A 25,574-nucleotide genomic window follows, 5' to 3' on the forward strand; every position below is an offset into this window, starting at 1 on the left:
GCTATATGGAGCATAAGTAAATTCGGTTTATCGGGAAAAGGAAAATAACAAAAATACAGAACTCCAAGGAAAATTCAAAACGGAAAGTTCATTAACAAATGGCAAAATCAAAATCTAGAACAGGTCAATCGATTGGAAAACTACTGCCATATTCTTAACTTGTAAAAGCATTCAATTATGTAGAAAATGGAGGATTAAAGCTTTGGAATACATTCCTTTAACAATTTTTATTCGAGCGTCACTGATGAGTCTTTTGAAGACGAAATGCGCGTCTTGTGCAAATACAAATTTAATCCTGATATCTATGATAAGTTTTTTTGCTTATGTATCAATCATCATTTCTTTTTTACTTTTTGGTTGCACACGCCACTGGAATATGCAAATACTACATATTTATTAGTAGGGTGAACCATAAGTAGTTAGAACAAATATATTTAAGAAAATAATTCAACAAACTTGATTGCATTCAGCAAAGATATTATATATTCTGTTACTTCTATTAATTTTCCCCACTGCACAATTCACATATTGTATCGTTAAAAACTAACTGTATTCTCCATCTCTTTCACAGCGAACTGTATTTTGGCACGACATAAACTGGCTCCGGTCAATTTATATCATCTTAATGGAGAAAAAAAATGTTTTAAAAAAGATTACAAACTTGATTATGCAGCTAAATGTTTTGAATTATATGAGTTATTTAAATGAGTTCATCGCTATTAAATCTAGTGGAATCATATTGTGTGTGCTTTGGGAATTATATATTGTATTTTTGTGGTCGTTTTCAGTGATCAATGTCTATTGTACAGGACTTTAATGCAAACCATAGTAAAAAAAAAAATTGTCATTTGAATAACATGAAATTTCTATGAATGCAAGATCTGTAATAATTAAATTTGATGTTACATACGTGTATCCTCTAGTGACTTAGCTTAAACAAAGCGATATTGTAGATTGTTGTGAGTCTTAATTTTTTGATACTATACACCTATACGTCATGGCGTTTTCAGTTTATTTTATTTTGAATTTCCCTTTTGTATCTATCGCTTCTCTTTTGTGAAGAATGTAATGTCTATGTTAATAAATATGTGCGATATATTGTCATCATCCTACTTAACGTCATATGAAGCGAGTAACCGGTGAAAAATAATGTTACTCCAATTCTTGAACCAATGCATACATATATCATAAACTAAGTCTTCTCTGCACAATTTTATAATTTTTTTTCGACTACATTTCGTTTAATCGTCAAAAAATATTTCAATCGGTCAGTGTTGTTGTGAAAATATGGCAGCTAATTAGTGGTCGTATTTTGAAGCCGAAGTTTAATGATTGTCACCCGTTTGTAAACAATCAACAAAGAAGCATGGATATTTAGATAATCACGTGTATAACAGGTACAATAAGATATAGTTTATCTTGATGACGGAGCGATGTTTACGTTTGATTTTTCATTCGCATGCGTATTGTGATCACCGGATTTTCACGAGAAAGGTCACACTGCATACGGAAAACATATCGGCGAATTGCTTGTTGGAAGCAAGCAATTAAAAAAAAGTATACTTTTTCTAAATTTGGACAAATTATAGAATTTCCTTCAGAAAAAGGTATGTGTACATAGGTTTTATAATACAAACTAGCCATTTAGTTCTAAAAAAAACATATTATGCATATTTTTTTTTAATTTGAAGTTTCATATGACTTTAAGTAAAGATTCTAGAAGAAGTAATGCAACGATTTCAAGTAGTCTTTTTATTTTTATTATTTAAAGTTTTGATCAATGTGATGGTCAGATACATTATAAGGGAATGTGGGTTTCAATGATAATATAATGCTATTTTATATGAGTGAATTCCATAATCAGATACATTTAAGAAAAATTGCAGCATGTTGACTGTATTCCATTAACTGTAAGTGTGATGGATCAAAGATGTGTTTACGCTGCTTAGATTTCATTTCATTGTTTTTTAATAAACAATATTTCAAAATAGGAAGCCTATCATTCGAAAAATGAAATAGATACAAAAGCATCACCTCCAACACACCAATACGTTGTAACTACAATCCGCTTTCCTTTCATGAATGTGACCTACCGAATAAGACTATTTACCGGATTTGTAATTACATAAGCAACACGACGGGTGCTACATGTCAGGATCTGCTTACCCTTCCGGAGCACCTGGTATCACCCCATGTTTTTGGTGGGGTTCGTGTTGCTTATTCTTTAGTTTTCTATGTTGTATCATGTGTACCATTGTTTGTCTGTTTGTCTTTTTAATTTTTAACCATGGCGTTGTCAGTTTATATTCGATTCATGAGTTTGAATGTCCCTCTGGTATCTTTCGTCCCTCTTTTATACTTAACTTCGGTACAGAGTTATATCCGTTCCGTGCGTGCTCTACTCTTATACAGTTACTAAGTTTGCATAGATTAAAGCAATCGCATAAACTCGGCCATTCTCTCGATCCCTACAATACATGTCACTGTAGGCATAGCGAAAATGATCAAGGAGTTAACATTTTTGATTTACGTTATGATATATGCATTGAATATTGTAAAATACTACGAAATCTTTACATTTATTCAAAAATATATTATCATCATGATATAATTCTGTATACAAAGAGTACTATTTTGTAGACTTATGCATGTTGTTCTGTCACATCCGTGTTGAATGACCCGTTGACATTCAATATCACAACTACGTCTTTTGATATGTTTTTTAGGGACCAGATTTCCCGTCCTCCTCAATGACATGACCGTCAGGTGAATTTTCATCTGGTGGTATATATTTGAGGTTCTCGTCACCATTTTGTACAATTTCGTTTGGATTATCCATTTTCTTTTCTCTGATATCGTCTCTGATGTTATAAATTATTATTTCCGGTTTGATTGTGTCGTTTTCTTTTCCTTGTACCGTACCTTTTGTTAAAATTGGACCATCTTTGTGTAAGAGCAAAGCTGGCCATACCACGAAGTCGATAAAAGGACCACTTTTTGTATAAACAGAGAACATGTTTTTGTCTATCGCTGTGCCTTCCACTTCGTTGTAGACCAAAGCCATCGGTGGTTCTTTTATTACCATGCTCCAGCACATTTCTGTGCATCGTTCTACAAATTTCATGATTTGGCTTTGTGTTCCCATTTTGTTGTACTGCTCAAATTTTCGGAGTGACTCCTATTGAAAAGAATAAATGTATGTAATGATTTTGTGTCGTGGATCATGATACACCATATCATATTTTTATGCCCCATTTATGGCATTATTTTTTCTGGTCTGTTCGTCCGTTCGTCCGTTCGTCCATCCGTTCGTACGTTCGTCCGTCCGTTCGTTCGTCGTACCGTTCGTTCGTTCGTTCGTCCGTTCGACCGTTCGTTCGATCGTAGTACCGTTCGTCCGTATGTTTGTTCGTTCGACCGTCCGTCTGTCCCGCTTCAGGTAAAAGTTTTGGTCGAGATAGTTTTTGATTAAGTTGTAGTTTAATCCACTTGACACTTAGTAAACATGTTCCCTATGATATGATCTTTCCAATTGTAATGGCAACTTAGAGATTTTAACTCGTTTTCACGGTCCACTGAACAAAGAAAATGAAAGTGCAGATGGGGCATCCGTGTACTTGTGACACATTCTTGTTTCTATCCATTTCGAATGAATTTTCATTTGTGTCATTTGGTCATTTGTATTAAATCAAGCCTTTGAATTACAGATAACTATATTCAATATTTGTAATTTATCGTTGTGTCCATGTGTCCGGACACAAAATGCATGTCAACTATATGTTTCACCGAAAGCTTGCCGCTAATGAACTGATAAGTAATGTATTTATCTATTTTATTCATTAAGTATTACTGAATTGTTACTTTGCTGTAAGTTTGACCGTAATGCGTTCAAACATAATTCAATATTCTATGTCCATGTTCTATAATTTTTAATGAAAACAGTCTTATTTCGATGGTTTTAACATGATCACGTGATCTGAATGTATATCCTCAGACGGTATTCAAGGGTTATTGTTTCGTATCAATCTTTACTTTATGGTAAGATACAATGCCATATTGAACAAAAAGTCCAATACCGTAAAGTTGAAACTTTCCTTTCGAACATTGACGAACGGAAACATGATTTAATTGACCATTATCATCTGAATCACAAAAGACCAAAAATGTAATTGACTTGTGCTCATAATCTGTTACAGTAGCTTGTTATGACATCATGTTTCCGTAAAAGACATTTTATATGGACATGGGGTTTAGTATCTACATTTTCATTTGTTTAGCTCTTTAATACACTGTTTGTTTGTTTTCTAGTTTGACATAGCTGAGCGTTTTCTACATCCAATGTAATTGAATTTTATTTAGATAAAATAGTAAGAAAATTGTGAGTTACCTGTTTCACGCATTCCAATAAGTTTTTATCATACTTTCGTCTTTCGTGAACGATCTCGATCAATTCCTCCATGCATTTCAGTATAGATTGTAATTTGTTGTTATTTATTTCCTAAACGTAATAAAAGATCAAAATGAGTCCAACAAAGTTTCGCAAAGCAAAGGACTTTAACTAAACACTCTTCAATTATACATAAAAGAACAAACATAAACTTTTAGCTACTTCTTTACAAGCAGAACCAAACACAATGAAAGTCCCAACTATGTACTGGCTTCCGAAGCTGCACAAAAAACCTTACAAATATAGATTTATTTCATCTTCCAGCCATTGTTCAACTACTAAATTGTCTGTTTTACTTACTAGTACACTTGGTACAATAAAAAACCTGATAATAAATTGTTCAAATAAGGCCTTTGAAAATAGTGGAATTAATTACTTTTGGAGTGTCAAAAACTCGTTGGAAGTACTTGATAAATTGCATGCATATATTGGTGATTTTGAATCTGTTCAAAGTTTTGATTTTTCTACCCTATATACCACTTTGCCTCATATTCTTATTAAGAAAAAATTCACATCCCTAATTAACTGGGCATTTAAAAAGTCGGAATGCGAGTACATATGTTCAAACTCTTTTAGATCATTTTTTAGTAGCAATAAACAAAAGAACTATGTCAATTGGACATGCTTTGATACTATTTATGCACTTGAATTTTTACTTGATAACATTTTTGTTCGCTTTGGAGATTCCGTATATCGTCAAGTTATTGGAATTCCAATGGGGACTAACTGTGCACCACTTATTGCGGACCTGTTTTTGTATTGTTATGAGTTACAATTTATGACTAAAATTAGCAAAGACCCATCAAAACAACATTTGATACAAAAATTTAACAATACTTTTAGATATTTGGATGATATATTGGCTCTAAATAATGACGACTTCAGTATGTATACTAAAGAAATTTATCCTGTAGAACTTACTTTAAATAAAGCTAATGATAACAATGACCACTGCCCTTTCCTCGATCTTGATATCTATATCATAAACGGGAAGCTTAATACAAAAATTTATGATAAAAGAGATGATTTTTCATTTCCTATTGTTAATTATCCATTTTTAGATGGTGACGTTCCCTTGTCACCATCTTATGGTGTTTATATATCTCAACTTGTACGATTCGCTCGTGTATGTAACAATGTATTAGATTTTAGCGAGAGAAATTTATGTATTACTGAAAAATTATTACACCAGGGTTTTCGATATCACAAACTGGTCAAAACATTTACTAAATTTTATCACCGGTATAAGGAAATAATTCGTAAATATAACTCAACATGCAGACATCTTATACGTTCAGGTATTTCACATCCAAAATTTTATGGAAATATTCTTTATAAAGCACAAAAATGTCAGTATTCTCCTCAGAAACTAACAAAACCTTTAAATAGACTTATTAAAAGGGGATATAGTTACGATACTGTTGTCAGGTCATTAAAGATTGCATATTTTGGCTTTAACATTGATTCACTGATAGGGTCTTTGCATCGGAACTAAACACATTTATTTCTAAAAAAACAGTTGTTGGCATGACACGGGTTATGTTCTTCTCATATATTTTATGATAGTATGATACTAAACCCCTAACGGGAGGGATTGTACCTGATATTCATATGATGAAGACATAATCTTTCAATCAGTTTAATTGAGGTCTGGAGCTGGCATGTCAGTTAACTGCTAGTAGTCTGTTGTTATTTATGTATTATTGTCATTTTATTTATTTTCTTTTGTTACATCTTTTGACATCAGACTCGGACTTCTCTTGAACTGAATTTTAATGTGCGTATTGTTATTCTTTTACTTTTCTACATTGGCTAGAGGTATAGGGGGAGGGTTGAGATCTCATAAACATGTTTAACCCCGCCGCAATTTTGCGCCTGTCCCAAGTCAGGAGCCTCTGGCCTTTGTTAGTCTTGTATGATTTTAATTTTTAGTTTCTTGTGTATAATTTGGAGTTTAGTATGACGTCCATTATCACTGTACTATTATGCATATTTTAGGGGCCAGCTGAAGGACACCTACGGGTGCGGGAATTCTCGCTACATTGAAGACCCATTGGTTGCCTTCGGCTGTTGTTTGCTCTATGGTCGGGTGGTTGTCGCTTTGACATATTCACCATTTCCTTTCTCAATTTTATGATATGAATATGTTACAAATAAAAATCTTTTAAAATTTTAAACCGGTAAATCCTCATAGCGCTTATGATTATATCAACCTGTTTTTATTTTTGATATGGTAAAAAATATTTAGATACTGATCTTTAAGAACAGAGATATGAAGGTCGAATTGCACTCAAAAGCCTTCCGTGGTATCATTCTTTTTAAGGGTTTGTATTTCGGCTTATATTTTTTGAATTTTCCTTGAACCTAAAATAGGTGCCAACATAATTAAAATAACCCGTCTACCTTCCTGAATGAGGAAAAAAAATTATCCTGTTGAACTTACTTTAGATAAAGCTAATACTAACAATGACCACTGCCCTTTCCTCGATCTTGATATCTATATCATTAACGGGAAGCTAAATACAAAAATTTATGATAAAAGAGATGATTTTTCATTTCCTATCGTTAATTATCCATTTTTTGGTGACGTTCCCTTGTCACCATCTTATGGTGTTTATATATCTCAACTTGTACGATTCGCTCGTGTATGTAACAACGTATTAGATTTAGCGAGAGAAATTTATGTATTACTGAAAAATTATTACACCACGGTTTTCGATATCACAAACTGGTCAAAACATTTACTAAATTTTATCACCGGTATAAGGAAATAATTCGTAAATATAACTCAACATGCAGATTTCTTATACGTTCAGGTATTTCACATCAAATCTTTTATGGTAATATTCCTTACAAAGCACAAAAATGTCAGTATTCACCTCAAAAGCTTACAAAACCTTTAAACAGACTTATTAAGGGATATAGTTACGATACTGTTGTCAGGTCATTAAAGATTGCATATTTTGGCTTTAATATTGATTTTCTTATAGGGGATTTGCATCGGAACTAAACACATTTATCTTTTTTTAAAAACAGTTATTGGCATGACACGGGTTATGTTCTTCTCATATATTTTATGATAGTATTATACTAAACCCCTAACGGGAGGGATTGTGCCTGATATTCATATGATGATGACATAATCTTTCAATCAGTTTAATTGAGGTCTGAAGCTGGCATGTCAGTTAACTGCTAGTAGTCTGTTGTTATTTATGTATTATTGTCATTTTATTTATTTTCCTTTGTTACATCTTTTGACATCGGACTCGGACTTCTCTTGAACTGAATTTTAATATGCGTATTGTTATGCGTTTACTTTTCTACATTGGCTAGAGGTATAGGGGGAGGGTTGAGATCTCATAAACATGTTTAACCCCGCCGCAATTTTGCGCCTGTCCCATGTCAGGAGCCTCTGGCCTTTGTTAGTCTTGTATGATTTTTAATTTTAGTTTCTTGTGTATAATTCGGAGTTTAATATGACGTCCATTATCACTGTACTAGTATACATATTTTTAGGGGCTAGCTGAAGGACACCTACTGGTGCGGGAATTCTCGCTACATTGAAGACCCATTGGTGGCCTTCGGCTGTTGTCTGCTCTATGGTCGGGTTGTTGTCGCTTTGACACATTCCCCATTTCTTTTTTCAATTTTAAACTTGAGTTTCAAACATTTTCAATTTGATGCATAAGTTCTGTTTCAAAACGTGGTATATTTAGTGACGGGCTAACCAGGCGTGTTAAGGGTGAAAAATAGCTATAAGAATGTTGTTTTTGTGTGATCCGTACCCCTACATACATTATGAATATCGTTGTATGTACACCGATAACCATATTCCCTATTTGTTTGAAAAAAAGTATCTTTCTATTCTACATAAATGAGGATGAATGTTGTAAATACATTCATACTTACATCGTTTGGGGATACTGTTGCTGCAGGCTGGAATAGAATTATATGAATCAAAGTTTAAAATTTCTGGAGTCGATTTCACAAAAAAACTAACGACTAAGAATGGTCGTAAGTCATGAACAATTCAGTATACTTACGAGCAATCTTAGTCGTAAGTTTTTTTTGTGAAATTGACTCCTGAAATTTAAAAATTCAGAGCAGATTAAACAGTTAAACTGAACATCTCATCCTTAATATTGATTGAACTAATTTCAATCATGTACACTTAATCAAGCTGTCAAAGATTTGTTTATTTACAAACGTACAATTTTACTAATTGCCATCGGAAATGGGTCCATTTTCACTGAAAATTGATTCGTACACAGCTGTTGTGTTATATATTTGTTTTCTCAACAGTTTAAAACGACAGGGACTGCATACGAAATAGGGCCTGCGTAATTCCAACGTAATATGAAATGTGACGCTAACGCCATTTAAACTGGTACGCCATAATCAGTTCACTAAACACAAAAGTACTTGAAGAATATAGCATTAGGTTATAATTCTTTCAAAATCAAGAAGATTCTCTATCAGGATTACATCCAAACTGAATAGGTTTTGTAATTCCAAGGCATTGCTCAAATACAAGGCTTATTTTATTTTTTTACAATCCATAATAAACCATGATAAACAGAAACAATGTTATTGTATGGCGTTCATTATCACTGAACTAGTATATATTTGTTTATGGGCCAGCTGAAGGACGCCTCCGGGTGCGGGAATTTCTCGCTACATTGAAGACCTGTTGGTGACCTTCTGCTGTTGTCTGTCCTATGGTCGGGTTGTTGTCTCTTTGACACATTCCCCATTCCCCATTTCCATTCCCAATTTTATTGTGTTGAAATATTCTATACTACTTTAAAGTACCTACAACGTGTAAACAAGTCGATTCAAAAATAGCATCTTACCTTTTTTAGCGTGTCTTGAACAACTTTTGGATACAGGCTCTGCAATCATTAATGAATTTGTAAATGAAATAAAAGGAGAAGGTGCAATTATTAAATTCATACCATTTTCTATTTCTTTATCGAACTTAGATAATAAAGTTACTCAAATAATGTGATTTTATCAAGAACACAGAAAACATGTGAACCTTCTTCGTCACATTATGCAGAATTTGAATTGTTCTTGATACATGTATATGTCATAGATGTACGCAACAGAAAAACAGCACAAAAAGACGTATAATTTTGAAGCATGTTGTCCAACCTTGCCTTCTCGATTGTCTAAGGTAGATGTAATCGAAATCGAAATGATAATTATTCCAACAGGTTTCTATCAAAATTTGATAGTAGAGAAAAGATGCAAAACCATATATTTAACGTTTATAAATGCGTACTTACAGTTTTAGTAGCAGATACCAACTGGTCAGGTTGTCGATGAAGACAGCATGCTATGTCCCAGACATGTGTTTTGATATCTGTCATCTGTTTCTTTTCAATTTCTTGGCAAATATTGAGGCATTTCTGATTTTCAAAATTAATTCAAATACATGATTTTAAAATTGGAAATACAAATTTAACAAATAATAAGTTATAATAACTACTTTGGAGCTTTTTAAAGTTTAAAAATACGAAGATACATTTCAGTTTATTTCTAAACAACCAAGTTAGATTCTCTTCTTGATGCAGGCGATTTATAATTTTTACCATGTATTCAAAACATTTGATTCTTTAAATCTTTGCAAGGAAATATGTTATTTTACGGAAAACAATTTTCTAGGTCAGACTCGATGATTTTTTTTTAATATACCTGCACAATTGAACACAGTTCCTTTTCAATTGAAGAGTTCTCATTTTTCATGATTGTCTGAAATTCATCAAATGCGTCTGACCATTCATCAGTATACAAACTAGACCATTTCTCTGCAAGTTTTGTTGGCCTATTAGCATCACTAAGATCAGTTATATCACTGTTCCCTTTTGTAAGTTGAATACCAGCTATTTTACTTAGTCTAAAAACAAATAATGGCAAAAATCTACAGTAACATTTTGATACAACTGTCATACAAGTGAGAGGGTTAGCTGGCAATAAAACCAGGTTAAATCTACCATTTTCTACATTCGAAAATGCATGTACCAAGTCAGGAATATGACAGTTGTTATCCATTCATTTGAAGTGTTTGAGCTGTTGATTTTGTCATTTGATTATGGACTTTCCGTTTTAAAATTTCCTTTTCAGTATTATTCTGATTTAACGTTTTAACACATTACATGTACTGTTTCACATAATGCTGTGTGTTTTGTATTCAATGTCAGTTTTGTTTTGTTTATAGGAATATTTGTCCTACTAGAAAAGCTAACTTTTGTTCAAAGCTTTCACGGATGGTATTTTTTTTCTTTTTTTTTTAAAACTTGTATGGCCCAACTCTGCAATCTTACTACGTCATCCGTCGTCGAAGTTAAATCTTTTCTGAAACTGCTCGGCCAAATTGAGCCAATCTTTGCCACAATCATAATTAGGGTATCTCATTTACAAAATGCGTCCGGTAAACCCACTTGTCAAACAACATGACCAACATGACTTATATATAACATAAGGATAACATTCAAGTTTTGTCTTTAATCTTAAAACCCTTTATTTCTATTTATAGAGAAAATGATATGAGCTCAAAAGTTGAAGTGAAGAGATTGTTTCTTTATATTAAAACTGACAGACGAATTTTTTAGGAGTTATTGACCTTCAATGATCATATCAATTTTTTTCTCCATTTTTGCTTATATCTCGCAAATCACAATAGAGACGCTAGTTTACATATGATCATCAAGAAAAGATAGGACAAACAAGACAAACATTGTCAATATCGTCGGACAACTTTTTTTGGAGTATTGTTATATTTGATGACGATAATTACCAATTTACAAGACAAAAATGACGATTGCTCAAGATGCAACACACAGACCTACGTAAACGACACATGTTCTTTAAATCCTTTAGTTTATAAAATAAAAAGTTTTTTTTTTTTTTTTTTTTTTTTTTTTTTTTTTTTAAATTTAATTGATTTTAAAATGGATTAAACAAACTGATACAGTATATGTCATATATGACTATAAATTTTTATGTTTTACATATTCCTTTGTGCTGAATAAAGGTAAATTTGCAAATTAATACACAAGCGCAATTCTGCAAAACAACATTTTAGGCTTTTTGATTATACAGATACCAATGATATGAAAGTTTATTCATGTTATACCTAGAAAGAGCGTTCTCTTTTTCATTTGAAAGAATGTTATTGTCTTTCGTCAGTTCTTGGTTCTTCTGTTGTTTAGCATCAAGTTGCTTCCCCAATACCATGTTATCATGTTTTAAAGCTGACAACTCTTTTTTCAATCTTTCTTGTTCAGCCAAACACTCATTGAATGTTGCGTGTATACTCCTATTTGCTTCTTGTACTTTTTTCTCGTTCTCTTTTAGCTGCCCAATGTCTACTTTGAGTTTTTTTTGTTCTGCTACAAAGTTATCAACAACAATCCTGGTGTCGTTATCAGAGTACCACTTGGCTCTAACTGATTCCATCATTGGATCGCGATGTTCTCTCGACATACTCCAATCATTACCCATTTTACTATTTAAAAAAAACCACGATAAATAAATATGATGAGGTCACTAAATATTTTCAGGGGAACAAGTAGTGGCAACTCGGACTGCTGTCATTTATCGTTAAAAAGGTAAAAATAACAAAGTTAGCAATATTTGAAATCACTCCTTCTTAAATTTTACGGACACCATCACGAGTTAGTTGACTGTTTAAGAAATAATTCATGGGGGCTTGAATATATCGTGATTTTACCACGGGTTGGCCCTTTATGACAAATATTTTACCCCTGAGCGATAGCGAGGGGTAAAATATCGGCATAAAGGGACAACCCGTGGTAAAATCTAGATATATTCAAGCCCCCATGAATTATTTCGATTCTGATAGGACACATACGGCAATTCTTTTGGATCGAAGCGCTCTAGGTGTAGGCAAATATTTGCCGTTCCCATAAATAAACGCACTAATAAACTAGCGTAAAAGAACGGAGCAAACTGCATTAGTGACATGCTTAAACTATTTAAAATAATGTATTTAGACAGTTTTGGATGAATTTGAATGATAATTTATTTATATGTCTTATATGATGTACAATAAAGGGCTTTTGCCACATTTTAGCATCATTTGTGTATGTTTCCTTGTGATGATTTTCGGATTAACAAGCGTGTATTTTCCCGTAAAATGCTTACATTCTAACGTCATTGTTCTATGACGTCGGGTATCTCATTCATAAAAAAGCATATGACGTGGGAGTACAATCGGAACAGCACTGGCAATATATTCATATTTTACCACGGGTGTGTACTCAAAGCGTTTGAAGGACGTCATGTTAGAATATGGAATAACCGTTTCACAGATTATATCGGATATGTTTTTTACGTCGTAACTACAATCCCCTTCCCTTTTCATGAATGTGACCTACCGAATTAGACTGTTTACCGGGTTTGTAATAACATGAGCAAATGACGGGTACCACATGTGGAGCAGGATCTGCTTACCCTTCCTGGGCACCTGAAATCATCCCGAGTTTTTGGTGGGGTTCGTGTTGCTCAGTTTTCTATATTGTTTCTTGTGTACTATTATAAGTTTGTTTGACTTTTTTCATTTTTAGCCATGGCGTTGTCAGTTTATTTCGATTTATGAGTTTAACTGTTCCTCTGGTATCTTTCGCCCCTATTTTATATGTCATTAACATCATCCATTCTGACATCGAAAGATGTAGCAAACTATGTGTCGCTAGGTAGCGTATAATTGCTCAAATTTTTCTGTAATCCCTTAGTTTGTTTATTTTTGTAGTCAGCTATATCAAAATAAGGGGATGTGGTATAACGGAAGGTGCGGATGGGTATACATGCAGAATAGAGAATAATGGGGGGAAATAAAAAAATAGAGAAAAATGAAGAAAAAAATATATAAAGAAGGATATAATTTTTATGCGGTTTGTCAATGAGTCAACTATCCATGACAATAACGCTTATTTTTATTTTGTTGTCTACTTTCGTTTCATATACTTATATTATTTCTTTATAAAACAATGAGATGTGGTATAATTGACAATGGTTAATATGCAATTTCCCTTATACATTATCTATTATGATCTTTTCTTATATACTTATTGGTTTTTAACACATTTGATAAAACAAATATGACTTACCAATGGCAGACCAACTAGCTGCCTTGATAAACAGGAAGTAGTTCAAGGAATTGATATAGATAGTTGTGACAACATGATATCACATGATCAAAAATTTATTTAAATGTATGCTCCATTAAGACAGAAATGACGTAATAGAAATTAACTAGCCACTGTCAAGTTATTATTTGAACACTTCTGAATAAACAAGATGCGCATCGCTTTACGTGAACAGTTGCAAGTTACATATATACCTTATTGAAAGCCACAGTGAAATCCCCGAAGAATATTGTTTTCCTTATTTATCATGTTTATGTTATTAGAAATGCTTTAAACAAATAATCATCGGCCGTAAAAATCCCGTCAAATTATCATTATTCCCATCAACAATAAGCACCGTAAAACCAGTTAACAAGGAATCCGAGTCCAATTTAGAAAAGATACCAGAAGAAGCTAAGCAGCATTGACAATACACAGCATATATTAACAAAGGACTATTAGCAGCTTCTAAAATTTCAGCTCCAGCTTTTCATAAACGGATCAAACCATTCACCATTCTGTCACAATCCCTCTCGTTAAGGGTTTAGTGGCATGTCATCTTATTTTTAACGACAACATAACCCGTATTATGCCAGCAACATGTTGTAGAATAAATTGTGTTTATTTTCGATGCCAAGACCTTATAGGTGTGTCAATATCAATTCAAATACATATTATCTTTAAGAATTCACAACAGAATTGTCGTTATATCGTGTTTGAATTAGTCTGTTAACAGATTCCGTAAGCTTTTGAGGGTGATTAAAGACATTTTTTGATGCTGCATGCTTTTTATATGTGAAATTCGGATAAAAAGCTCACTAGAGCTCATGCTTTTGTCTGTTATTATGTATGTATACGCCGACTCTAAATAAAATTTACTTACTTACTTACTTTGTTCTTTGTATAGAATGTTTCAATAAAGGATGGCCCGGGATGTGAAATACACGAACGTACAATGTGTCTACAATCTGTCTCGATAGCTAGTATAGTTTGGCATTGCACAAGGTCATATGTTTCTCTTACTGTTGATTCCGTATTTTACACTAAATCCATTGGTTGTTGAATGTGTATTAAACAATTAATTTTTTTTTATTCTAAGCATCAAGTTTTTTTTTATAAGTTTTTGTTGGCTTTGAACTAGTTTTCAGTAACTGCGAGATCCATCAGATCTATACTTTGTGTCTTTTGAGTTTTTGTTAGATCGGACGATTTACAAATGTAAGCTCCGTTTAATGGATTTTTATAATTTGGTCTTATGTTGTATTCTAACATCATTGACCCAACCAACAAACATGTTTAACCCCGTCATATTATGTATGTGCCTGTCAGAAGTCAGAATAGATATAGGAAGATGTGGTGTGAGTACCAATGAGACAACTCTCCATCCAAATAACAATTTATAAAAGTAAACCATTATAGGTCAATGTACGGCCTTCAACACGGAGCCTTGGCTTACATCGAACAATAAGCTATAAAGGGCCCCAAAATTAATATTGTAAAACAATTCAAACGGGAAAACCAACGGTATAATCTATATAAAAAAACGAGAAACGAGAAACATGTATAAATTACATAAAAAAACGACAACTACTGTAAATCAGATTCCTGACTTAGGACAGGTGCAAACATTTGCAGCGGGATTTAACGTTTTAATGGTACTAAACCTCCTCCCTTTTACTGAAAAAATAGTATAACATCACAACATAGGAAAACACACGATAAAATATCAATTCGAAGGCTTAACTCAATCAAAAAACGTAGATTAAGCATGTAATCCAGGGGTTTTCCTATATTAATGTACATTATATTTTTTTTTCGTCTACACTATTGTTTCGTATTTTTGAAATACTTCAGGCTTTATTTGGCCTTTTTAACTTTTTTGGATTCGAGAGTTTTAATTTTCCGAGGGTATCACCATCCCAGTGGTCAGCACTTCTGACATGAATTATCATTGATATGGTCAAAAATAAACTCATCATAGATACCAGGACTAAATTTAGTATAGAATGAAATTCAAAACAGTGTGGCTGTGGCCATTGATTGACACATCAAATTCATCCATTGACTGGCACAATTTAGGTGAACGTTTGTATTTAACGACCACTGCTCACTATGTACTTTTTAAAGACACTTAAACTATGGGGTCACCAAAGGTTCTCAACACCTTAATAAAGTAATTCGAAAAATTAATCAGAAATAAAACGATGTTTTGATTTATATCAATTATATAAATCAAAACATAAAGGTTATTCCTGATTAATTTTTCGAATTATTTTATAATTAAAGGCGTTAAGAAACCTTTGGTGACCCCACAGTTTAAATGTCTATCGTAGGTACGTCGTGAACAGTGGTCGTTACAGACAAACGTTCACGTAAATTGTCCCAGTCAATGGATGAATTTAATGTGTCAATCAATGGCCACAGCCACACTGTTTTGAATTTCATTCTATACGCCAGACGCGCGTTGCGTCTAAAAAAGACTCATCAGTGTAAATCAGAGCTGTATTTGGCAAAACTTTTATGAATTTTGGTCGTCAATGCTCTTCAACTTCGTACTTTATTTGGCCTTTTCACTTTTTTTGGATTCGAGCGTCATTGCGGAGTCTTTTGTAGACGAATCGCGCGTCTGGTGTAAATAAAAAAATTAATCCTGGTATATAAGATGAGTTGATTTGTACACAAATCAGGCGTTCGTTCTCTCGTTTGAATTGTTTTACATTTGTCATGTAGAGGCCTTTTATAGCTTAAGTATGAGTGTTGTTCATTGGTAAAGGCTGTTTTGTGACCTATAGTTTATAACTTGTATGTCATTTGCCTATGGTTGATAGCTGTCACATTGCATACAACATCGTCTATTTTTTATATTATGAAACATCAAGAATGAATATGACTTGTTATCCTAGTCAGATACGATGCAAATCTTTTAAAAGGATATGAAAATCTAGACAACAAAAAACAAATTAATAAAAGACAGCAGAGCAACAAATAGAAATATTAAAAAAGACAACTACTGAATGCCGTGCAATAAACGGTGGTTCCCTTTATCTATGGCAAATGGTCATTTGGAGGTATTTGTTCCATTGGCAATCATACCATATCTTCATTATTTTTTTAATTTGAACATAAAAGATAACTCAACGTTTTTAGTTTTATACAACGGTTTGCAGCGTATCTTTTTTTTAAAATCTATGTTTAATATAAACATAACTTATTTATCATTTTATTAGAATAACATTTAATTGTTTAATACAATTTCAATTTTGATCATCACACTCGCTATACTACACTGCAGTTTGATTAGCAACGAAAATCTTTTGAGGTCCATACACGGCTTTTGCAAAGTCTGGTTTGGCTGCGTGTTGGACAACCATAGAAGTTTTATTTCTACCTATTAAAATACGGTCATCGAAATTTGAAACCCTTGACCTCGGAGTCTGGTGGACGGTAATTTCCTTTGCATTGGCAAAATTATAACTTGATGATTGCTGACCATGAAAGTGTGGAGAAACTCGATCATTAAGTATCATATTTGCTTTTTCATTGTAATATATGATCCCCTGTCTTTGCGGTTCTCTAGCATTTCCTGAACTCTTGCTAAGTCTATCTAGTCGCATGGATGAATAATGCTTATCCGGAATTCTTGATGAATAACCTCTAGATTCATGATCTCTGTGTGAGTTTGGGGTTGGTCCGCGAAGTGTTTTGCTCATTACCCGAATTCTGCTTTCATGTGCTGGTGGCGTTGGCGTTGGTTTATAAACAGTTGGACTGTTATATAATTGTAGGGGCTGTACTGCCCCTTTTGCTAAGATTGGTCCATGTTTATGCAACAGTAAAGCAGGCCAAACAACATACTCAGCCACACTACCATTCCTGTCATAGAGATTAAATTTGCTACGATCTATCGGGTTCCCTTCAATGTTTTCATACTCCAGCACCAGGGGTGGTTCATTGACGCACATGAACCAACACAATTCGGCACATTTTCTTGTAAAGTCGAGAACTTTAGGCAGCTGTATTCCTTTCTGTGAGATATGGAAAACAAGTTTCTGAAAAGAAAATGCATGCAATTAAAGTTGAAGAAATTTATGTGAAACACACATTATCATTTCGAGAAATAAGATGAACACGTATGTATCATCAGCTCTGTAGTCGTTTCTTCGCTAACTCATGTGTCAATGCGATGTTAGCTTTGGGATTTCCGTCTGTTTCAAATGATTAAATGAAAAATAAAATGCCATTATACTAGCTTGCTTTAAGACATAGAAAGTCGATGAACGAAGAAATATCAAGAAATTAAGCTTTTACCCCTAAGAAATAATTGAGTTTAGAAAAAGTCTTTCCGTTTGGTCAAAAACTCCTTACGCTTGTACATATTTATACCTTTCTGGCATTCAAATATTTTGGTTTTGGCGTTTCTGTTAAAGGTAAATTAAAAACAAAAGCGATATGGACGAATGAATTTTAGAAAGCGATATTTTGATTGTCCTCTTAAATTCTTTTGATTATATCGTTGAGTTGCTATTTATTCATATAAAAACTATTATTACCCTTTGGACGGATTGAATCCAGTCGGTATCATGCTTCCTTCTTGTTTTATAATTACTAAGTACTTCATCAATGAACATTTCACCAAGTCTGGTTGGTCGGGTAGATGTTGGTGATATCATAGTCTGAAATAAAATATGGAAAATGAATCTATGTAAAAATTCATTTTTGGTAGCAATTAAAAGAGTTATTTATAAAACATACTATACAATTGTGATCTTTACCTTTTTATCTGATGTGAATTATTTACTTTTTGAGAGTGATTGTAGCTGTTTTGTATGAAAAATGTACCGTGCTTATAAAAAATTAATCGTAATATGCGAAAAAAAAAATTTTTTTTTGTCAGGAATTCATCATCTTTTAGACACACTAATTTCGACACAGTTACGAACCCTGTTTCTCTCTATAGGCGAGTCGTCAATGATGTAATGTTCAAATCCATTCATGGAAAATCTGGCCTTTTGTATTTGGTCTTCGGCAATCTCATGACATTTCTTGTAGCATAACTAAAATAAATTCAATGATAATGTAGTGGTTATCAAACCTTATAGTTTTAAGTAGCATGCCATTAAGTACCGACAACACCTAATTCAGAGAAGATTTTATTACTGTAATTGCAGATGGAAAATTTTCAGTTTCGAAAAATAAAGTCAATAGATATCAAATATTTTATATATTAAAATGAATTTATGTATTTAAAAGTCGTAGCAGCTTTAACTAAAAATATTTTTGCAATTTGTTGAGGAAGTCAATGGCAATTATGGAGTTGTTGAAATGACACGTCAGCTAATAGTAATATGCTATACGATAACTGTGTTCCTGTATATTCTCATATTCAATCTGTATATTCTGACGTACTGGTCATCCAGTAAAACAAATTAAACATACGAAGAGAAAGTTGAAAACCAATTTCAAATCAGCATAAAACAACGGAGTTACGCCTTAACCTAACAATGACTACCTAATGATGAAAACTATTATGAATTAAAAACAATTCACAAAAGCTTAGTACAAAGGACAATAATGTATACCGCAACAATATCCAGAAGCTGCCTTTCGATACTTTTCGGTTGGTTTCGTTGTGCGTCGTGTCGTAGTTCCTCATAAGCATCAGCCCATTCGTCAGTGTATAGGGACGTCCATTTTTCTCCAAGCTTTGTTGGCCTGTTTAGGTCACTCAAATCAGCAATACCTGGATTTCCTTTCGTCATATTGTCACCTGCTATCTTGCTTAGTCTGTATAATTGATAGTGAAAACGCTAAATTAATGGAAAGCCATATAAATTAATTACATACAAGTACATCCAAAATTGCACACTAGAGGTGCGGTCTGTTTTTTTAAAAGAACGACATTGTATGTCAATGCAACTGTTTTGAAAAAAAGATAGACCGTCATTTGTTATTGATATTGTATATCACTGCAATCCCCTTATCCTGGAAAGTAAATCTAACAAATCTTTACTATAAAGGCGATTGCTTTTTCAGCTCGATGAGTAACTTAAATTGCATTGTATGATTGTTTGCAGGGAAATATATATACAGTTTATAAAAAATTTTGACTTGTCGTCCTCGCTTGAAATTATACTTAAAAAACTAAGTAGTTTCGGTAGATAGTAAAATTCTTCCAAATTTGCATGTGTCGGTTCGTCAGTGTTTGATTGTGTCACAGCTTTCTATTATTTGGTGGAAATTGATATTTATGGCAGATCTCTGTAAGTCTATTGTTGCTTTATTCACAACTTTGTCGGGGCGTTTAAGGCATGACATATTGTATCAACACCTGTCAATTGTTGAAGATAACTTGTTGATCACTACATATATTTTTTTTATTATTTGTGTCGTAGAGTTTCTCTTGATTACCTTACAAAGCAAACCCTTCCTTTATATCTATACATATGCTAATGGGGAGGAAAGTGGTTTGTTTTCTAAATACTATATAAGATGAACCACTCAAGATAGTCTATTTCTAAGAGCACCAGAAGACAACATACCGTCTGAGAAGGTCATCCTTATCTCTTTTCAGAATAGTATTTTCTTCATACAAGTCTTTATTTTTCCTCTCCAGTCTAGAATACCATTCTTCTTGAGTTTGGAGTTTCTTTTCCAATTCATGAAGTCTTTCTTTCAAACTTTCCTTGCCTCCACTTCTTAACCGTTTGAATAGTTTTGCCATCAGTGGAGGCTGTCTTTAGATTACAAAAAATATATAAATCCCTAGAGTGCATGATACAATATCTGATGGAATTAGAGCTGAGGAACTGGTCATATTAAAGAATTTCTTTTTTAATTTTAGGGGGAAGTGTAGGATGTGGGTCTCCTGATTTTGCATCTCCAACTCATAAAGGACATTAAATCATGCAAAGAAAGTTTAAAGTCATACTTGTCATTTAGTTCCCCCTCCTTATGGATGCAAATGACTAGTCCATTATTTTCGGACAAAACCTTACAATGTGGGTCTGGTTGAGGTTTCACATAAATAAGGATAATTGACAAAATGCACAGAATAAAGACAGGGGGGAGGTGGGGGGGGGGGGGGGGGGGGGGGGGGGGTGGGTGAACAAAGATAGAGAAAAATAGTTAAGAAAAAAAAATACAGAATATGACAAAATTGGTTGCTAAATTAAAAGAGAATAATGATCAATATAAATATGGAATAGTAATGAAATGGTATAAAATTAATGAAAACAGAAAAACAAGATACTCATTCAGACCCTAATTCGTGATTAGAGCATTGGCGGATTCAGGGGGGGGGGGGGGGGGCTGTTTCCGGGGGTTTGAACCCCCCCTTTTTTGGCCGATCAATGCATTTGAAAGGGGAAATATATTTGGACCCCCCCCCTTTTGTCCTGGGTTGGGAACCCCCTTTTAAAAATGGCTGGATCCGCCCCTGTAGAGGTAGCGTGTAAAAAATACAACATGTTTTACACTCTCTTAGACGAGGCCATGTAGTGAGTGTAGTGGCTGTATGTTACGTCATATGCTGATGTGTTCTTTTTAGGTACGATCATACAATATTTGTTACGCTAGACATTCTTCTCGTAAATTAAATGAAACCACTTAATCGATTTTTATTTTCTAAAATTTAACAAATTTTGTCACTTTTTTACTTTCACTTTTTCATTTTGGGAAATACGATATTCGCATTGATTTTCTGAGAGAGCAAAACTGAACTTTGTAAAGAGGTCTTGTTTACCGTTTGACAAAGATCAATAATGTTATCTGATAACAATTGGTGACACCACATTACCTCAGTAGCAATTATTGAATGCATGATCTCCTAAATGTAAAATGATATCATTTTTTATTACTTTTTTACAACATTAAAAAGTACTTTAAATGTAAAACCATACCTGTTATTTCATGTCCAAAGGCAGTATACATAATTACACTAAATTATTTGTTTTCGTATCACGTGAATTCATACATATCCAATATTTCAATATTTATTACTACAGTAAAACACAAAAGATTTAAAGTAAAACAATCCTATCGCCTATCTTTAATAACACAAGCTATCAACATGTATATAACGACCGTTGTATAGTTGACATACTATACATACAAATACACTGCATGTTATATTAGGTTGTCTTTGATCAAACATACATTCTTTAACCATGTTTACGTGCTACATTTTCTTTACTTATCTGAATGATCATTGCCATTATAAAAACCGTTATTTAAATAACATTAGCCTATCTTACAGCTTTTGTTTAATTGATTTTTTTATTATAATATTTTGTTTTAAGGGGAGGACCATTTGATATTCTGCACTGTTGAAGCAAGATTTTTCATTTTCATTAAAACAAGAGTCTGATCATTTATTTTCACAACTATATTTATGATAATATTCGAAAACACATTTTTTTTTATTAATCTATTTTTATAAATAATACATGTATAGTCAAGTCATTATCATGAATATGTACCATTTAATCAGAATTAATCATCATCCTCTGCGAAAATGTATCTTCTGAATTCCCAATTTCCTAAAAAAAAATTGCTGTAACTAGACTCTTTTAAAAGGGATTATGAAATATTTTTTCGCAGAGCGGAGCGAGGCAAAACCATTTTCGAAGAGTTTTGGAGCCGCAGAAGGCCCAAGAAGCTATTGAACAATGGCAAAATCGTGCTCTCTGGGTGTTTTCAAGAGCCTTTCTTAGTCTGAAAATACAAGTTCTGTCATTTTTTTACAATATTTTTTTCTCAAAGCAAAATGTATAGATTCAGTGAAAGACTAAAGTTTCTAGAGCCATACAAAAGACCAATATGTATAGGATAAAACAAAAATGGTATTCACATAGTTAAGTATGGGCTGCTGTTTTTTTTTAAACTCATGATGAAATTAATAATGAAATCACTAAATTACAAAAGGAATGCAACACTAACAGAACGCAGAAGGGCAATCAATGAACAAAAGACAAATAAATAAGAAACATTGATCCAGAAAAAACAGGGGCTACATCTGAGGGAGAATAGAACTTTCTTCTTTCTTCTTGCAAGACACTCACGGTGAACACAATTTGATATGAAGACAAGCGTTTGGTTTTGAAATTTCCTACATGAGGCATTTGCCTCGATGTAGTTTATACGGTCCTGTAATTAAAGTGAGTCAGTGTTCCCGAGACAATATACTTAAGTTAAATGAAACCCATTTTCAGATATTACAAGTATATCTAAAAAATATTTATACTTTTATTATGACAAGATTTGGGAAGTGTTTCCCGGTTTTTTTTGGGGGGAAAATGAATTTATGAAATATCTGGTGCCATTTCAATCTAATTAAAATATTGATTTCTGATTACGTTATACTACTCATACGTGGTAATCAGAGATCAATATTTTAATTAGATTGGTGCCATCTCATATTATCCATTAGGCCTGCCGAGCTATTTATATTTTCAATACATTGTAAGTCAGGTTATTTATTTTCTAACAACCATAGAACAAACTATTTATTTTTGTGATAATCAAGGCTGAGTTATTTTCAAAATCCTGCTGCCCTCCCCCCCCCCGAATATCAAATGGTCGTCTCTAATGCAAACTAAGCTTAAACATTTTAGCTCATTAACCGTTCGAGATATTATCTCCACTTTGAGTCCGTTGTCCGTCCGTCCGTCCGTCGTAAAACAATTTATAGTATCTTCATCTGATCTGAAACTGTCTAGTCAATATAAAAAAATATCGATTGATACATGCAAGATCCTTTATAAATGATTATCCTGTATGTGCGTCCGTAATAGAAATATGCTTACTACAGGCAATCGTTTGGGTGAGAAAATTTAAAAAGTTCGCACCAAATCAAATCGAAATAGAAATTTGGTCGACCCAAGCTAGAAATCAGTGAAATTCATTTGCTAAGTTATAAAAAAAATACGTTTTTGGCCCCACCAACCATGTTAACCCCGCCCCAGTTGTTATGTACCTACTATTCCAGTCAGGAGCCTGTGCGTGATTGTCGTTTATTGCTGTTTCTCATAATTTGTTTATCGTTTATTGATTTCATGTAGTTTGTTCTTGTGTTTTGCCTTTTGACCATTGTCCCAGGTCAGGGGAATGGATTGGTCTTTTCACAAGGTTAACCTCACCACATTTGTTAATTGTCTGTCCCCAGTCAGGAGCCTGTAGTTCAGATGTTGTCTTTGACTCTTGTCTTTTATATCTATTTTCATAAATTGTTTTGTTATAAATTAAGCCTTTAGTTTTCTAAATTAAATCGTTTCGTATTTTCATGTTGGTGCATTTTATAGCCAACTATACTGTATGGTCTTTCACATTGTTGAGGGCCACACAATAGCTTTAGTTTAATTGCTACATCAACTGAATTTGAGCGTTGGTAGATAGCTGTCTTATTTTCAATCTTACCACATATCGCTTTATTGTTATATTAATTATATTAGTATTTATAAAAATTTACAAGTCTCTATTCGAGAAACTGAATATGTTAATTAAGTCTAAAGCTGTGGCTTTTTAAAACTATTACTCTATGCAAAAGATCTTGTGAAAACATACTGGTTCCTATATATGTTGTACAAATTATTTGTCCACTGGAATACCCAACTATGTTAAACAATTGAGTTAACTAATTACGAGGTAAGTATGAACAGGTAATATATATATTTTACATATCTTAATGTGATACTAGAAAATTCGAATGATTGGCCAAGACTAAATATACCATATTGTATTATCAAGATGCATTAATCGGGAAAAGCGAGATAAAATAAATCTAATGCAGATAATTCATAAACCCAGTTACATATACTTTTATATGCGTAATTATATTGGGAAAATATTAAGACTGAAAGTAAATAGCTATCATGTCTATGGTTCTGTGCGTGTGTGATACCGGAACAAACTGCGTTAAGTGGTCATGTTCAATATTCTGGACACTCACTGGAATAATATTCCTTCTTGCTGCAGAGTTTTCACAAAGTAGTCATTGCACAGACAATAGCGAGAAATGGCTTATATCAGTTCTTCCGATTGTTGCTGCTTGTACAATACTGTTTTCAGGAATAAGTTTATGTTCAGGATTGAGTGTTTGTTTAAAGTCTTGTTGCATTTTGATTTGGACTTTTCTTGGAATTTTGTGTGTAACTATTTCGTGTGTACTCATCAATAGGAATTGTAAAGATATGGACACACTATTGACAGGACTATTTATGACTGGTTTCGCTGCGCTGTGGCTTGGTGGATGTGTCATTGGATGTTGTTCAAGGAACAATGGAGATTATGATGAAGTATAATCGCACAGTGTTATTTTTATGTACTTCATATAAAAGTTATACATTAAATAGTATTCTAAACTTTAAACCATAGGTCTTTATTCCAAATTTCTATTTTCTTATCCTATTGTTTTGTATTTTAAGTGTAAATTTGTAATAGTTCAATTTATATCTAGTTGTGAAATGAAAATTGCATACATGACAATGAAATAAGAAAATCATAAAATTGATGCATTATTTAGTAAATTATGATATTTTGACCTTGTATAGCATAAGCATTATACTCCAGGATCACCACAATTTTTTATTTACGTCAGTAATCATAATCTTGACATAAAAGTTCATAGTACCATGTGGTCTTCTACATAAGCAGAGGGTAACGATGACTTTGAAAAGTCATAAGGTCGAAGGTCAAGTTCATGTTCTTGATCGTAGTTGTTTTATTTTTGACTCTAGTTGAATGGTTTTATGTTTATTTTAAAGCTTTTTAATGCATTTTACGTGTATCTACTGTGTAACATATGTTTTTTTTCGATATAAAGAAGTTCACTATATAAATAGCACATAGATGAGAGGGTGGTAGAGCAGATTGTTTCACCAATAAACATTGTCAGCTCAGAAGCATTTTGCATTTTGACTGGAAATATAATAAAGTTATTATTATTTATATTTGTGTTTAGTCATTTTGTGTTTTATGTC

The 25,574-nt window shown here is 33.0% G+C and overlaps 2 protein-coding genes across 2 annotated transcripts; both read right to left on the reverse strand.

Annotated features, from left to right (window-relative positions):
- Positions 1-2,567: 2,567 nt before the first annotated feature.
- Positions 2,568-13,664, reverse strand: LOC139485504 (uncharacterized). Its single transcript, XM_071270033.1, has 8 exons — positions 13,582-13,664; positions 11,586-11,957; positions 10,145-10,346; positions 9,736-9,858; positions 9,301-9,339; positions 8,357-8,383; positions 4,388-4,498; positions 2,568-3,178 (listed from the first exon to the last, which is right to left on the reverse strand). The coding sequence occupies exons 2-8, from the start codon at positions 11,951-11,953 to the stop codon at positions 2,723-2,725; spliced, it is 1,326 nt and encodes a 441-aa protein (XP_071126134.1). The 5' UTR covers positions 11,954-11,957; positions 13,582-13,664; the 3' UTR covers positions 2,568-2,722.
- A 3,075-nt stretch (positions 13,665-16,739) lies between these two features.
- On the reverse strand, positions 16,740-21,763 carry LOC139485505 (uncharacterized). Its single transcript, XM_071270034.1, has 6 exons — positions 21,498-21,763; positions 20,139-20,333; positions 19,179-19,383; positions 18,540-18,653; positions 18,150-18,272; positions 16,740-17,648 (listed from the first exon to the last, which is right to left on the reverse strand). Exons 2-6 carry the CDS (start codon positions 20,318-20,320, stop codon positions 16,881-16,883), a joined length of 1,392 nt encoding a protein of 463 aa, XP_071126135.1. The 5' UTR covers positions 20,321-20,333; positions 21,498-21,763; the 3' UTR covers positions 16,740-16,880.
- Between the last annotated feature and the right edge of the window lie 3,811 nt (positions 21,764-25,574).

This window comes from Mytilus edulis, chromosome 8 (assembly GCF_963676685.1).
Source record: "Mytilus edulis chromosome 8, xbMytEdul2.2, whole genome shotgun sequence".
Classification (NCBI taxonomy): domain Eukaryota; kingdom Metazoa; phylum Mollusca; class Bivalvia; order Mytilida; family Mytilidae; genus Mytilus; species Mytilus edulis.